Raw genomic sequence first — 17,831 nt, forward strand, 5'->3', positions numbered from 1 at the left:
TTCACTTCAGTCCAATTAAAGAGACGTTTTGTGGCTGTATCTGTAACCAGGCCCAGTCCACACTTCAGAGTACAACAGAACAGAACCTCGGTCCAAGCATAATAACCGCCGGCCTCTCTCCGCTCCGTCTCTTTCTCCCTCTGCTTAGTTCCATGTGTGTTTGTTGACTTGAAGTTAGCATTGGGACCTCGGCCTAGAATGATTTTGAGCTGTGTGCATGAGAGAGGTTTGAAAGTATCTCTGAGTTCATACACACATGCACACTCCAGAGGTCAAAGCTTCGGTGTGATGGACCACAAGTTCCATTTTCTGTCTGTTTGCAGGAACGTAAACGGTCAAAGTGGGGCGTTTATTAATTTAACTTTCCCTTGATTATTTTCACGACAGACGTTATGTTTTCTTCTGAGCAGGAACATTTAACATCTTGATATAATGTTCATTTCTTTGCTGGAGCTAATGGCATTTGTGCTTGCCACAAAGCGTAGGAATGTTGGACTTGTGCTTGATGTGGTGCTGACTGAATGTGCTATATCACCTGATATGATTAACTCTATTTTTGCAGCACATATCACATGTGTTAATGGTCTACCTTTGCCTTAATAGGGTTTGTGGAATAAAGGATTTTGTAAGAGCATGAACTTTAGAAGAGCAGAGAGATGTTATTTTGACGTTAGCCATAGAGTATGGTTGTTGTTATCCAGATGAAATCGCCCTGCAGTCATCTGGTCTCATGGCTCACTTTAGTTTCTTTGGACCGTGTGTGATGTCGGTTCAGAAACATAGAAGTTAACGTACACACAGACTGCTCTGGTTGCACTTTCCTTCTCTATCAATGCTTTGTCACATTCTCATAGTTCCCGTCTTCTCTCCCTTTCTCCGTTCTCTCCCTCCTTCCTTTGTTTCCAGCGCCGGTCCTCTTCAGACCCTCTCTTTAGAAAAGTTTGATCTAATAAGTGTGATTTTAAAACACCCTGCAAAGTCCAAATGCTTACATCTCAGTTTGGGTCCTCCCGACAAACATCTTCATACTATATGACCAATCCTTTTTATATCCTTTTTCATTTGTTTTAAATACTTACGAGTTATACATTTAAAGCACTTTTCTCAATCTTCTGTTGCTTACATTAATATCCATTAGTATCATTAATTAATCATTTATAAAATATAAAAAGGCCTAAGGGGTTGTGTGCAGCACAAATACTTAGTGTAAGATATGTATTTGCACATTATTTTGAATCAATAATTAATAAATGATGGTTATTCAAGAAATTATCAAGAGATTTAAAAGTTTTAAACAATTTTGTGCCAAATATTGGAGTTCCTGGTGGAATAGGAGAGTCAAAAAACTGAGAGATTATATTCATTTTGCATATTGTTCAGTGATGGATGTGAAAACAGTAGAAGGTGGATATCCTTTATTACTTACCTTTGAAACACTGATTTTTCTTGTATACCTTACCAGCTTTGGAGGTGCTAATGCTTTTGTGAGGTCCTTAAGGATGTATTTGGGTGACACATGTCAGCTGCCGATAATAAATAGGTGTTTATTTATTGTCTTGTATCTAAGACTCCTTAAAGATATCTGGGTGAATGTTTGTCTCCAGTTTTGAACACAATATGCCTTGATAGATGATGTTTGGAGGGCAGGGAGAGACCCATGGCTTCAAGGAGAGACGGTTGTTGCTAACTCTGAGGGTCTTACTCCCCTGCTGGCTGACCCACAGCTGACCCTGCCCTGCCATTAGGGAAACCCTCATTACCACGGCGACAGAGATGATGGCAATGACGAAGAACAACCAAGTATCATCAGAAACAGCAAGGGGCCGTAGTCCTCGCTGTGACTGTCCCCAGTACAGTTAATTGACCCAGTTTCTGCTATATGTTGAGAGTTTTACTGTTCCTATATGTATGAGCATGTCGTCTGACCTTACACCCGGCGAGGTTCAAACAGGCTGTGATCGACAGGTGTAGAAAGTCTTTCAGGCAGCCAGTGACCGGGAAGCTGGCTCTGTCATGTTGGTGGAGAACCACAGCGACCGTACACTGCACACACAAACTATTCAGAATACCGTCCTGTCTGCTTCAATGTATTCACAGAGTGACAGACTCTTCCCATCTTCACCTTCCCTCCATGTTTCTGTGGCTTTACTTTTTCCTCTTTTCGTTGTCGTGCAAGATGCATTGTGACTCCGAAAAAACTATCCTGTGTGTGTGTGTGTGTGTGTGTGTGTGTGCGCGTGCGTGCGTGAAATAGTGAAAATAGTGGCTGATTTGTATTATTTAGCCAGACTGGAGAACAGTTTGGATTTTATGAGTGTTGAACATTAGTAATACAGGTGGGTTGAAAGTATTTTTATTAGCAGAAGTACTGTTTGAGGTATTTCATGGCTAGTGCCTCCTATCCTCTTCCTTTCCCCTTTCCCTCTCCTCTCCTCTCCTCTCCTCTCCTCTCCTCTCCTCTCCGCCTCGACAGCACAGTAGTTCATTAAAGACCGCAGCCTCATCTGCACCATCTGCTTCCTGTCTCCCTGTGAGCCTTCATTGTGTCACCACCACCCCCACCCTTCTCCCCCCCCCCCTCCCTCTCTCCCTCTCTGTCCTTCTGCCTCGATGCTCAGCTGGAATGACAGCCAGAAATGGCAGCCTGCGGGACATCCTTACTTGTGTGGTTTCCGTTTGTGTGTAGGCAGTTTTCAGTGCCCCAGTCCTGTTTGAGTAGACTCGTCGTACTCACTGAGTCACCTCTTGCATATTTTTTTTGGAGGAGTGTGGCCTTTTGCACAGACAGCCTGGCAACCTTTTGTGTTTCAGTTAGTGGCATTTAGGGGGAAGAATAGGTGTGAATGTGTATAAAAGGCTGACCAGTATGTGTTCATTTATTCTAATCTCTGTCCTTGCTTTGAATACAATCTTTCTCTCCGATAGTGATTTCATTCCTGGTATTATTTTTTCTTTTTTTAAGAGGAAATTGTCAGATAAACGTCACAGTGTTATTGTTTCATCTAACATAAGAAAGTGGTGAAATGTGTCCAACTGTCCAAAACCCGAAGGTAATGATCAGAGAACAAGTCAAATTCGAACAATTGAATGGTTAAACTACAAGAATCATGTAATGAAATGATTATATAAATCGTGGACAAAAACTTTTCTGATCATGGAGTAACCTAATTAATTAATGGGTTATTTTTCCAGCACTCATTTCCAGCTGTTGAAAACTGCATATGTTTCAACTGTCGAAGCTTCAGCGAAAGCTATAGTTAAACAACAACAACACATAGATTTGACATTGGTGAAGAATTAATCACCACATTTGACTCATTATCCCCCAATTAGATGTATAACCATACTGTTACATGAATAACCTTGTACAATGCCTCTATGAATGAACAGCCTCCTGCAGGACATTATACAGTGTGAGCTATTATTCAGCTGAAAGGGTTAGGGTGTGTCTGTGACGGCCCCCACTGGACGCACATCAGGTTCTATGCCATACAGCTGCGTCCCAATCATTTAAAGACATCCTGCTGGATGTCAGTTTGTGACATTTTAGTTTAAAGAACAAAAACCCACATTACAAAAAGAGAAAAATGGGTGACTTCCTCCTTTATGTGTTTGGATGTAACGTGTGTGTGTTTGCAAATATCTGTGCAGTTATGGTTATTGTCTTAACTGGTGATGGTTATTAACGTCTGCTCATAGAGATCACATTGTTTTGTGTGTGTGTGTTTCTCTTGGGCTCCTTGATAGGCTAGTACTGCATGACCTTGTCTGTCATTCAGCAGCGACTGGTAGAGCAGGCAGCCTCAATCAAAGATCAACACCGGCCGCACGTATATCTGCACCAGAATGTGTGGATAGTTTGCAGTGATTTGTTAGGCAACGCGCCGTGTTGTCAGTCACTCTCGTCAGCTGGTGTGTCTAGAAATATGAGAGTGGAGTTGATTGTTTTACACACATACCGCCAAGCGTGTTGATCTTTTGGCATTCAAGGTTCAACACCTGTACCCTGGAGAAGATCCATGTAGCAGCAAACAGTTGGGACCTGTCATCGGCTCCCATTACTCCTATTGGGTTCAACTTTACAATAATCTCGAGTGATTAACCCTTTTGAAATGTCATTGCAAGGTGTTGCCTTTCTTACCTAGTGTATGTTGTTAATTAAAGGGAACATAGTTGAATGTTTTAAAGAAGCTCCTGAACTTCTGAGCAACATATATCAGCATTTTAGGCAAAATTATAAAGGTTGGTGTCTGTAAGGCATGTGATCAATCAATCAACTTTATTTACAAAGCCCTTTAAAAACAGCTGCAGCTGAAACAAAATGCTGCACATGGATAAAAACACGTAGCACAAAACACAAAAACAATATAAAAACATCAATAAAAAATCAATAACAATATCAAAACAACAAGACCAATGAACAAATACAGAAACAGAGTCTCATGCTGGGTTAAAAGCCAAGGAATAGAAACAGGTTTTAAGACGAGTTTAAAATAGGCACAGTTTAGGACCGGCAGCGGAAAAGGCTCTATCCCCTCTGAGCTTCCGTTTAGGCCTTGGTACCTCCAGGAGCAGCTGATCAGCTGACCTGAGGCACCAGGCAGGAGTGTAAGGATGGAGCAGCTCAGAGAGGTAAGACGGGGCGAGACCATTTAAAGATTTAAAAACAAATAAATAATCTTAAAATGGACTCTAACTAAACTCTGTTTCCTTTTACAACTGATGATTAAACTTATTAGAAAAGTGTGTTCAGGGCTGTATGCATGAGCAGTGACACGCTGACAGTGTTTGGCTGCAACGAGCAGATGTTAATGATATCAGAGGTCATTATGGGGAAGGAGGTTAGGGAGGTCTTTGGGCAGTGGTGATGATATACACACACACAGACACACACTGTAACCACAGCTAAAGGCAAACCTCAAACAACATCAACTTTCTCGGCCACTTGCTCTCTCACTCCTGAAGGCATTGAGATGACCGACCCTCTGTTAATGAACAGGCAACATCTCCTCCAGGGTCAACAAGTCTCTGTCCCTGTTTCCCGTTGATGAATTACAGTATACATTTCCAATTAGTCAAAGGAGAATTCATACAGTCGAATATGATTGGTCAAGAATTGGTCAAATAAGCTTTTAGTTATGCTTTACCTCTCTAGAGATTCTTTACATTTTGTAGCCTTTTCTTATTTATGTTTTCTGAGGATATCAAAGATGCTTCTGCGATGGTTCTGTATATTTGGATAATGCAACTTAATTTACCTAATGATTTATTCATAAATACTAAGGACATTAACTGACATTGATTTATAATATTGTTAATAGGTCAATGCGATACGAACATAGGCTGTATGTCATGATTTATTGGAAGAAATCAGTCATTCACCACCCCCATATAGCCCTTCATAACCACACAAAGCTATATTTTAGTTGTCAGTAGACCATAAGAGTAGTTGTCCATCTCTCTTTCTAGTAGTAGTCATCCTTCTCTCCTTGACTGGTTCATACTTGAAGTTGTCCAACAGCGATACAAGCTGGAAACAGACTCAAATAGCCCCAGCGTACGCCTGCACCGACACTCAGAGACGCTTTCTGATCTGGAGGGCGAGACCTTGACCGTCTCGCCCTCCAGCTCACTCCTGGTGGGATGAGATCATTATTACTGGCTAGCTGATGGACCTGGAGGACAGGGCTGTAGACTGTATTTATGACTCTGTGTGTGTATCCCCTGTCATGTCCCGGGTCCAGGCATGCTCCCAGGGCCAGGCTGAGTGAGTGATGAACATACAATGGCAGGACCAGCGATGACTGAGTGAGATCCAGGCACTCTTCGGAGGTCTTATGTTTGGATAGGAGCAGGAGCAGGGGGACGGATGGATTTGGAGGCATGGAAAGGCCTCAGCCTGGCTGTGGGGTGTGTGTTCGTTTCAGGGAAGGATAATGAACCCATGAGTACAGAAAGAGTATATGCCTTTGACTTAACACGGAATGAATGGAGTCAATGAACAAATGAATCCAGAAACATAAAACACAACCTTATCTTTTGCTTTAAGAAATCATTCTTGTTTGAGCAAACATTGAGTTTGACAAGCATATGGGTGGGGCTATAAACATGCTTTATAGTGTTGAATGGAACCGTGCTAATACAAATAAATATTGAAAACATGTTTATATTACACATATACTGTAATAACACTTTGCAGTTATAGTTTAGGGCGTTCACCTCTTCATCCCTCTTCTCTACACTTATATTTTGAGTGGATTTCATTTGGCCCAAAAGTAACAAGTCGCACAAGAAACAGTCCCTTTAATAATGTTTTGATGATGATTGTTGATGAGTAACTCTAAATGTCTAAAGCCACTTCAATATCTTTTTAAAATGTGTGCATTTGTAGTGAAAATCTGATATTGGGAAAGCCCTATCTGCAGCCATAGAAATATATTTAGGTTATTAAATATTTGTAAAATGAGGAGCTCCTTAGGCGAGGTGGATAAATACCTGTAGTCTGAGAGTCTTGAGGGTTACACATGATTAACTTGTTCACTGATGATATACTTTAACCCCTCACATGGACAATATTCAGCCTTAACGGAAATGGAGGTGACATCTGTGTCCTCCCTCTGAACCTTCCTTTTTGCAAGAATTGCAATTTTGCTTCGAGGACATTTATAATCTGTACATCACGTGAGAAACTCTTTCCGTAGAGCCTCACTGTGTTTTGAACACCTTGGGTTTAGAGCCGATGATACCTTGGCTTATCGTGTTTCTTGAGGAAGTATTTGTTGAGTGTAGCTCGTCATGGACAGAGTGGTGTCGGGAATTGGACCCTTTGGCAGACGCAGGTGGTGGACAGTGAATATCTGCCAGCCTCACCACTATCACCCTCAGCCCCTCCCCTCTCCCCCCACCATGCCTCCCTGGTGGTCAGCCTCTGTCCATCCTTCCACCCGTCCTCCATGCCATCCTCCCTCAGGGTCCCAGCGCTCCCTGTGATGGTCCTGCGTGTGACAAACATGTGTGATGAGTCTGTGTGACATGCCATGTGTGTATTTGTGATTTGGGGTATGTGTGTGTGCGTGCTAGTGTGTATGCATTTGTTCCTGCTACCAGATTGACATGAGTGTCTGTGAGGCTTTGCTCTTTTCAGACGTGCCTCACTCTGGCAGTTGGAGTTTATGCGAGTGTGTGTGTGAGGGCCTGCCTGCCTTCTAGCGCCTCGCTGGAGACTGACGGCCCCTGACACCTGCCATTTGGACGCTTTTCTCTGTGAAAAATGTCATCGTCTTCAGACCCTGTGTGTGTGTGTGTGTGTGTGTGTGTGTGTGTGTGTGTGTGTGTGTGTGTGTGTGTGTGTGTGTGTGTGTGTGTGTGTGTGTGTGTGTGTGTGTGTGTGTGTGTGTGTGTGTGTGTGTGTGTGTGTGTGTGTGTGTGTGTGTGTGTGTGTGTGTGTGTGTGTGTGTGTGTGTGTGTGTGTGTGTGTGTAAGAGAGGGATGGTGCATCCCTCAATTTGTTTCCCTGAGGTCAAGCTTTGCAGCTGACTGAACAATGGAGCCAAGCTGTTTGAGCAGCCGGGACAGAGAAGTGTGTGTGTGTATGTAGAATTTTGGCTAGTGATATGTGACATCACAGCTCCTTTTTAGGCAGTTAAATGAGGCCCACCCAAATATGACCAGCAAACTCAGTTCAGGACAAAGGAAGTGACAGATTGAGCCATTTTACTTTGAGACCAGGTAGATTTTGTGTGAACTGGTCGGTTGCTTTAAATCAATTCCCAATCAACCCCTCAATTCCTTCATAGCGCTTCAGGTTAAATAAGCATACGATTTGTCACCTGATGGCATACTTGTATATTGAGTATATTGTAACACCACTTCGCTGGGGTCTCTTGGTCACATTGGTTTCTGTGTATTTTACAGTAACACCACAGATAGATTTAGTAAAGCAACTTAGGTCAGTTTTCTTCACATATCACAGGTAATACAAGTCAAATATTAGAAGGTTATGCACACTAAATATAACTTTTAGTTGAGATATATTTACATAAAACACTACATATATTTGTTTTGTAAACCGCAATCTGCAGGTTACTTACACCTCATTTGTGAACATCATCAACTTTCAATCAGAGCTATATATTTTGAGACAAATTATTTAATAATAACTATACCAAATATTTAAATGAACAACGTGTCGAACAAACTTTTAAATTGTATTTTTTCGACCTACAGTGCTGTCACCCTTTCCCCTCCTCCAACTTTGTGTCCTGTGTATCAAAAGAGTTGATGATGTTATTGCCCCTCTTCTTTTCTGACTGATCTGATGAGCTGTTTTTAATTTAGATTAGGAGCGTGTCAGCCAGAAGGCGGTAATGAGGTATCAAAGTGTGTATCCATCTCTTCCAATGTCAGGTTTCTTAAGGGACAGCGGGGGGGGGGGCAGTCATTGTGTGTGTGTGTGTGTGTGTGTGTGCGTGCGTGCGTGCGTGCGTGCGTGCGTGCGTGCGTGCGTGCGTGCGTGTCAGGCCCAAGGCTGTGTCTCAAAGAAGGCCAGTAGGGGAACAGATAGGGGAGCCAGTTGGTGACTTTGCCCCAGGATGGGACAAGGCTAAAGGCAGGCATGCGTGTGTGTGCGTATACAATTGAGAAGCAAAAGAGTGCTAATAAATGATCACCCTACAGGGCCAGCAAGTCATCGCTTTACACCGAGAGGGGATCTTTGACATTGTGTCTCAGTGTGTATGTGTGTGTGTGTCCACGCTTCGACCATTCATCCACTTAGGCCAGAGAGCTGTGGAGCAGACAACCTTCTGTTGGCTGCCAGGATGATGCCCTCACTGTAGCGACAGCCATGGACGCTACGGCGATGAGGGCTCAGAGCTGTATCCATGACAGTGTTGTTACCCAGCTGCCCCAGCGGCAGCCTTAATTAAGTTAGACATACTAAGCTGGTGGCCTCCCTTTCTTTCCCCTCCATATCCTCTTGTATTCTATTCTTCTGTGTTCTTAATTCTATCTTTTTACTTAAAAGCAGACCAGGCCTCCCCATCTCTTTCTGTCCCTCTTTCTCAAACAAAGCCTTTCTTTCACTTGACCTTTATTGTTGAATATCTCTGAATTAGGACAGAGAGGGAGGTTAGAGGTGTGTGTTCTGTGTTTTCTGAAAGCCTTGCCTATCTTAATATTATATATAAGGGAGAGAGCTGCATACGATGTTTGAATATTTGTGAATAAGATTCTTCATTTTATTTTCTGTGTCTTACTCGGCACATATTGATGTGTGTGTGCCTGTGTGTCCGTGTGTATTTACGTATGTGCGTGAGACAAGTGTGTGTTGGGTTAATGACCAGCTATGTCTTGACCTCCCTGAAGGTCATGTGCCAGTGCTCGTTAGCAGTGTCACCATGGCGATATGTCAGCTGTCAGCACGATGGATAAGGAGCTGACAAAAAGAACAGTGAGGCGGACGAAGGCATGAATAGAGAGGATGGAGAAGAGAGGGTGAAAGAGGGAGGGAGGACAAGTTCATTTAAATGTGAGTCCCATCAGAAGGCCTCTGCCACTCCTCATTAACCAGACACTGATAATTGGCAAGGTTGTTGTGGCCATGTCCAGGCCTCTGGGATAGTGTGTGTGTGTGTGTGTGTACTACTGAAGGCCTCATTCTGAGTTGTGGACATTGCTGAGGTGCTGACCCATTCGTCATATCGGTCAGCCCTGAGGAATAAACCCCCCCCCCCCCCTTCTTCTTCCAATCATCTCCCCCTCTCCATCCAGCCGAGAGAATAGAAGGTCTTAACAACGTGACAGCTTCAGTTGCTTGTCGGGAGCATCTACACGGGTATCAGTAGCTTTGTTGTCCCAGCATTCTGTGTGTGTGGTGACCGATGATAAGCGGCCTACTTTAAACTGAATACATTAACATGGGAAATGGTATAGTTCATTGCCTCATAAACCCAATGCTGGCAATCCATTCATATTCACTGCCAATATCTACACGTTATAAGCTGTCAATAATACAGAAACTGTCACATGATCTGCAGATCAAATCTTAGGTGACTTTAAGGAATCTTTGGTGCTTTATTGGATATTAATTGGAAATATGACTAAGGGTGTTTTGTTAAGTTGTATTCAAATAGTTTGCAATAAGCCGTTGTGTAGTTATATCAGAATAACAACATACTATTCTCCTGATTCGGTGAGTTATAGGCCGAGGTCTTTTGCTTTTAATCTATGAAACATTTTCTGTGAAATAATTGTTATTGTCTTGAAAAAACGATCTTATCTTCGCATTTGTTATTTCAAGATAATGACAATGACTCAAAATAAAACAACTTGAATTAAACTTTTTTAATTAAAAATGAAAACAGAGATAACAAAATGAACCACAGCGGTTTAGGGCTTCCATTGATAACTAGAGACTCAATTAGGTCAGATTTTTAAGAATCTGTTTGGCATGTTATTGGTCTATTTTCTTTCTTCAGTGCCACACAAAAGGCTTGGGAGATTATATTGAATCTTGAAGAAATCCAGAGCTTCTGGACTTAAATTGATAGTCACATTATTTGGTAACATTTTTCCTAAAAAATATCAGTGCACCCCAACAACCTCTAGATGGCAGTAGTGTCTCACAAATTGCCAGGTGCACTGCAGCGGTCTGCTGACTCAGTGTTTTATTAAAATCTTCATACTGTTATTAAGGTGTCAGTCGTAGTCGTTAGTATTCACAATGTCCTACTGTTCCAAGCTTGTATATGCCATCAAGATTCATGTGGTTCTCCTCCACATCTGCTGTCAGTTCAATTTGAAAACATAGATTTATAAGATTGTAATTGCTGGTTAATGCTAAGGCCGGTTTACTGGTGGTGATGCTGTATAGGCCAAAATCTCAATAATGATGGTCAAGCTCAGACTACAAAGGGTTAACCAGGGTAAGATGAGGGACCAGTGTGAGCAGTTGTCAGCTGCATTATGTAACGTGTAAAGCAAAGGTGATTTTCAGTAATAGCCTCGCCATTATCTCTTTCATGCAGTAATAACTTTGTCCTCATTGTGTCTTTTTCTGACCTCGTTCACCCCCTAATTGGCTCCCTTTTCACCTCCTTTATTTTTCACCTTCACCCCCGCTGGCCAACGTGCCTCTTTTTCCCTGTTTCTTTGTACAGGATATATTAATATATATCCCCATTTTGAATTTTTCTCCTTTCCTTTCTTTCCCCAGTATAACCAGTGAGGCAGGAGCCTCCATCTACAGTGTGAGTCCTGAGGCGATCAAAGAGTTGCCGAACATGGACCCCAACCTGAGGAGTGCAGGTATTTGTTTTAATGTGATGGTGATTAAACGTGTTCTGAACAAGTGTTATATTCTTAGCCATTTTTTCAGTGAGCCTTTGTTTATGGAAAATTATTTCTGTCCAGGAAGACCGTGTGTTGGGCTGCAATTAATATTAATCATTGATTAAATTGCCAATTATTTTCTTGTTAATTATTGATTTTCTTGTGTACTGTAGTAGGAATACCTCCAGTGTTTGTGTTAAATATGAGCTGCCATAAACAAGCAATCAGTCATCTAAATTTCCCATCAGAAAGTTGTTCCTTCCACCCTTTTCCAGCAACATTGTTTCATAATAATCACATTTCTGGCACTGCTTTAGGATCTCTTTTGTCCTCTATTTGCCTCTCTCACTGCCACCTCTCCTAACTCATTCCCCGCACTACATCATTGAAAACAAAGCAGAATAAAAACGAGTTTTAGGGAACAAATGTTTCCAGCAGACTTCCTCTATAAAAGCCATAAATCAACCGAGGCAGGATTATCCCTCGCTAGTTTCCTGTGGTCAGCAGCACTGAGAGCCATATTTATACCCCTAATGAAAGCCATGAGACATCCACAGCAGTGGACTGTGTGGAGAAAGAGTGAACCGGGACACGGCTTTACAGTCACATGTGGCGACAGGGTGTTTGTGCCTGACTGTTTTTCCTTTGGATGGTGTGTGTGATTCAGGCTTTGTCTGTATGAGTTGTCGTGTAATATAGTTTATATGGAATTATGTATCGTACAGTTGGTCCGTACCATCTGTTGTCTGTGTTGGGACATCTAGGGACATCTAGTGGCGATAGGCAATATTTCAACCCTTTTCAAGAGGACTGTTTTTGTGTTAGGCTTATTTGATTTCCCCCCTCCTATCCCGTTTGAGACACAGTGAGAGATTATTTAAGTGACTAAAACATTTGAGAATACAGATCCCTTTCTCCTAGACCACTGTCACTCATTTATTGCCTGTTGCAACCCATCCTATATCTCCTAGAAAAGCATGTCACTTTCTTCCAGTTCTCCTGAGAGCTGCGTCTGAACTGTGACTTTCTCTGTCGTTGCTGTCTTCATTCCTTCCCGTTTTTCTAGCATAGAATCTGTCTCCTAACTTTCTAAGTGCTGGAGAGTTATGCTGGACTCAGTTCTTCTCAGAGAAAGAGAGAACGCGTCAGAATAGATGGAAAGAGTATTGGAGAGTTTTGGTGGTGCACTGAGCAAGGCCAGGGTTGAAACTCCATCCCTGTCTAAATATTATCTCAGGCAGCGGCCTCATACCGCAGCCAGAGGAGAGAGAGGAGAGGAGAGCCATTGATTCCAGACATACTCCCTCTTTTACATCCCATCCCTCTCTTTCTCTTTGTCCCTCTGTTCCTCCTCAAAGATCATTGCCGACCACTTAATTTCGAACAAATGCACACATAGAAAGCAGTGGCAGCACAGGAAGGATGCAAACTGTTTCCTGTTTTCATCCATCGCGCAGTGTTTTGGTTTTTGATTTGTACAGCATTTAGCAGGATCCTTGATGGAACTAAAGGGAAAGAAACCCCCACAGGTGGCATGCCCTTTGTCTTTCACTGGGACATGTGAACAGTGATTCGGTTGTGTCATTCTCTCCCTCTCTCTGCGTCTGTGTGTATGTCGGGGTGATCTCATGTATTATGGTGTGTATGTGAGGAAGGTTGTTTGTAATTTTTCTCCTTGTTACTGAGCCCTGCCAGAATATTCATGGAAAAGACATTTGGCCTGACATAGAGTAGCAGACCGAGGCCTTACAGACTCCATCATTAAGAGGAACTTCAGTTTCGTCAATACACTGTGTGGGTTTATTTGTGTGCTACATTTGGCTCGGTGTGAAAGTGTGCAGCGATTTGGTTAAATTAGACGTTTCTAAGGTTCATGGCTCCAGCATTTATCAGGACGCTAACTGACAGGTGCAAAGACTCCATTTAAAAGCCAGGTTTAATTATTGTTTTGGGGGGGGGGGGGGGGGGGGGGGTGGTGAAGGAATGACAATTAGGTTTGGCCTGCCCTCAGGCCGGCACTGTAATATGCACACAATTAGCATATTCAGTAATTATAAATAATATGGATTTGCATATTCAATAACTGAGATTCAGAAAGACACAATCCATACACTCTCCTGAGACACAAAATCAGATTTGTCTTTTCTGTGTGTGTGTGTGTGTGTGTGTGTGTGTGTGTGTGTGTGTGTGTGTGTGTGTGTGTGTGTGTGTGTGTGTGTGTGTGTGTCGAAAGTGTCTATTGGAAGACGCGTCCAAGATCCACTGGCTGAGCTTGTGAAGATTGATCCCAAACACATCGGCATCGGAACATACCAGGTGAGTGTTTTTCTTTTGTTCTGTTGATGTGTTCCTTGCTCTTGCGGACTCCCTGTCCCCGGTCAGTGGAACATCTGCTGCGAGTTAGACTGAAGCAAAGGGCCGAGTAGACATGTGTGTGCCGACATTGGTGTAAAAGCACAGTACTGTAAACCAGGATTGTACACACGTGTGTTTTGTAAAAGCGCCGAATACTGTCGGTACTTATTTGCAGAAAAACAACAAAGTGTGTCTTTGGATTTTCTTCTCTTAATTCATTTGTTTGACCAGTATTGCGTTTTTTAAGAAAATGGCTGAAGTCAACATAAAATATGTCCAATGAACACAACATATAACCATCATTCTCAGAAGCAATAACAGAATGGAATAAGGAGAACATAAAAGCCCTTTAAATACATATTAACCATTCAAGTGAACTCAACATTAAACAATAGCCTAGTTCAAATCCCTCTAGTGCATGGCTTTTATTCTAAAACTAAGGTATAGTCCAGTATGCTCTGGTCTGCTGACAATGTTCCTTATTTGCATTCATGCAGAGTTTAGGTGTGACTTCATTATTTTAGGCAAAACAAGGAAGCAACATTTTTTGACTTGAGGCATGAAGGCATTGGAATAAGGGTTTGAGAGATGAGAGGCAAGCAGGGAAAAATATAAACTTGGCCGAGGCCTGTGTCAACACATGATGCCGAGAGTGACCGCTAATTCAATTAATGGAGATCAGGCATGACGTATGTTTGGACATTTGTTATTTCTGGTGCGCCTGCTGCTCCTTGCCCATACAGTATGTGCTCGAGTGTGTGTGCAGATGCAACAACAGTTATCTCAATATTGATGTATTTCAAGTGTGTTCGTAATTGTGTGAGAAAGGACAAACTGTGTGTACTATAAACCAGTTATAATGCAGTATTGTTCTCCAAAGATGGATTGAGGAACACCCAGGTAAGAATAAGGTCAATCTGGCAGCTAAACGTGAGGCAACCCACGGTGAGCAATGCAGCAGACATCCAGAAGATACATCTTACTCCAATTATTTGGGACAGAAGCATGATTATGAGATCAGAGGAGAGGGCTATAATGGAAGAATCCCTGTGTTGCTGATGGAAATAAGAAAGCCATTTAATAAAGGAGAGGAGGTGAAGTTAAACCGAGTGTAGGGCTACAACACAATGATTCTCATGAATGATGAACCTGTTTATTTTTTGATAACTCATTTAGTAGCTTATTGTTACTGATGATTAATGAGAACAATTTTGAAGATTGGTTATTTTTTTCTAATTGATTTTTCTTGTATCTACAATTAATTACATTTAAATGTTAATTAAACAATAACTGATTTCGCTCTGTTGAAGTGTGCAGTCTTCCTACTGAATAAAGGGAGCTCCTGTACATCAGGATTACTGTGATGATGCGTGAATGGATTCATGCTTAGAGATGCACTGCTTAAGATTTGATTATACTTTCCTCAATGTCAAACATGTTGCTGATAAACTCTTTGATGCCACATAAAAAATGTATATATAATCGTAGGAACACCAACGGAGCATTCATTTGAGTTTAAAGGAAGAATCCCAATTGGAAACCTCTGTAAATGAAAGGTATATGTGAATAAAGAAGGGTTAAAGTACAGCAGAGGGTGGCTCAAAAGAAAAGGAGTGATGGGGCAGTTGAAGGGTGAGGCGGGGGGGCGTAGGGGGGTGGGGATGGATATTTGAAACAGAAAGGAAGATGTCATATTGTGCAAGTGCTTGTGCTGATGCATGCTTGGCTGAGTGTGTCGGGTCACAGGCCCGTGTCTCTCATCACGTCCTGACTCGGGCTCTCTGGGGTTCCCCGGGTTCTGCACCTCCCGCTCTCAGATCATGTGACTAAATCAACAAATGATAATATAACCGGGTAAATAAACTCTGGGTGCTGACAGATATGAGATGGGACATCACTTTGACCTGCGTGTCGGCTCGCACAAACACACGCACGCACGCACGCACGCACGCCGCACGCACACACACCACGTACACACACGTACACACTATCCTTCCCATCCCTTTTTTTTTTAGTTAAAGGGTTAATTGTGTGCGTGCATGTGTGTGTAGATTCATATCAGTGTATCGTGGATGTATGTGTGGGTGTACGAGTGTGAGAAGAGTGCACTCATGCATATGTGAGGATTTCTTGCAAGTTCTTATGTGCGATTCATGGTATTTTGAGCTTTCTGAAAGTTTATTGCCATTAGACCCAGGAAGCATAAGGGCAGATGTAACTCTAGACAGCTGGCACAGCATGCGCTCTCTGTCTCCCGCCCTCTACTGACCCACTGACTGACAGCTCTGAGAGAAAGGAGGAAATGAGCTGAGGGCTAAAAAAGTGAGGCCCATTAAAATCAGATTGGACGTAACTATTGGTGTGGGAACATTGTTTTCACTACAGCACCTCTGGCTGACAGGTTTTTCTGGATACAGAGTTTGCCAGATAGCCGTCTGGTTGAATGCCAGTGTTTTTGTAATTCCTTGAAACGTCTTCTTATGCATTTGAGCGTCGTTGTTATACACTTACATGGAAAAGCTGTTCTGGAGTCGTGTGTCCTTTCAGAAACGAAAAAGACACTAAGTGGGCGTGGCCTTTGCATAGTTCTCCAGCTGCCAATCAGCTCTTTATGTTGCCATGGTCTGTTGACAGCTGGGTAATCCCCAGGGCTGTGAAACTAACTGCTACTGGAAAATACACACAAAGACACACTGCTGTGTAAGAAAACATTGCCCGCTTGCCGGATATTAAAGAAACTGTCACTCTCCCCCCTCACCTCTTTAAACGGTTCTCCTCCTCTCACAGATAGAATTTTCCCACTCCTGCCCAATGTCTCCCCTTCTTCAGACTCCCAGTCATGATATATGTTCTTCTCCTTCTCTTATGTGGTACAACATGTAGTGGACATACGCTGTGCAGGAGCATCAGATGAAGCTAAAGTGACTCTTAGGTTTTAAAACGAGATCATCTAAATGTGGTCAGGAAATTCTGTTCTTCACGAGGCTGACTTTGGGCAGAACAGCTGCAACAATCATAGCTTATCAGAGACACGTATCATTTTACACTCATAACAACGTCAACAAAAATTGATGGTAAGGAAACCTCATAGCAATATATCAACACAAAATCACTATTTTTGATTAAAATGTTTGATTTTACATTTAAATGATTGTATGAATGAAGTGAATTAGAATTTTTCCCCCTACAACTATAGTGAAAATAAAGTAACCTGACATTAAGGTGTGCAGCTGTGCAAATGTGTGATTGTGTGTGTGCTTGAGTGTGTTATCTTTTATCACTCTCCCTCTTGAATGGCAGTGCCTTCAGGGGAGACAGGAGCAGACAGGGCTGAGAGACGGAAGAAGAGTGTGGAAAGTTGACAGTGATTGAAAGTTCCGGCCTCTGTTTTGAGGCATGGGAAAAAACTAAACTGGCTCTTAAAGACTTGATCAGTGGCAGAACACATTATCTAAGACTATTTTAACTTGTATCCTTATCTGTCATTGCATGAGTCAATAAGATCATCTGATTATAAGCGGGAACACTTAAGCAATAATGTGGTTGGAAATAATAACCTGAAACGAGCTGACCCCAGCTTCAACTATTGGGAAAGTTTCTTGTATGTCTTAAAACTTCTCTTGTTTCGATTTTCTCATGCCTTGTTTTGCAGTCCCTCAGGTAATGTGTGATTGTTTAGCAAGAAGTTGAGGAACAGCCATTAGGCATTTATGAAAGGTGTTGGAAAAACATAAAACCATCTCCTCGCTGTCATATCACTTTCAGCGGCTGATTTACGACCTTGGTTTGGCTGTGTGCATATTCACACACACACGCGCACGCACACACACATGCGCACGCACACACACACACATGCGCACGCACGCACGCACACACACACACACACACACACACACACACACACAGACCTACATGCTGGGAATACTGTACAGTTTGTTACAGAGGTGGTTCCTAGAGGCCTTTATAGAAGCTGTCGTTCAAGAAGCGCATGACCTTCAGATAACCTCTGGCACCTTGTTAGTTTATGCATTGGCAATTGATTATGAAGAGTATAGATAGATGTGGAGTAGCAGTAGAATTATCACATACACACACATTTGGTGAGAGTACACACTACATATTAAAATCTATTTGTAACTTCTGGA

At 42.4% G+C, this 17,831-nt stretch overlaps 1 protein-coding gene across 3 annotated transcripts in view; it reads left to right on the forward strand.

Moving 5' to 3' along the window:
• srbd1 (S1 RNA binding domain 1) overlaps nt 1–17,831 on the forward strand; it is a 46,319-nt gene that overhangs the window by 17,229 nt on the left and 11,259 nt on the right. For all 3 annotated transcript variants that reach the window (XR_010164962.1, XM_063874323.1, XM_063874322.1), the window contains exons 15-16: nt 11,216–11,307; nt 13,565–13,647. Coding sequence is in view for 2 of the 3 variants with exons in the window: in XM_063874323.1 (XP_063730393.1) it covers nt 11,216–11,307; nt 13,565–13,647 (175 nt within the window). In the remaining variant the exon portion in view is untranslated. The remainder of the gene's footprint in view (nt 1–11,215; nt 11,308–13,564; nt 13,648–17,831) is intronic.

This window comes from Eleginops maclovinus, chromosome 22, assembly GCF_036324505.1.
Source record: "Eleginops maclovinus isolate JMC-PN-2008 ecotype Puerto Natales chromosome 22, JC_Emac_rtc_rv5, whole genome shotgun sequence".
Lineage (NCBI taxonomy): Eukaryota > Metazoa > Chordata > Actinopteri > Perciformes > Eleginopidae > Eleginops > Eleginops maclovinus.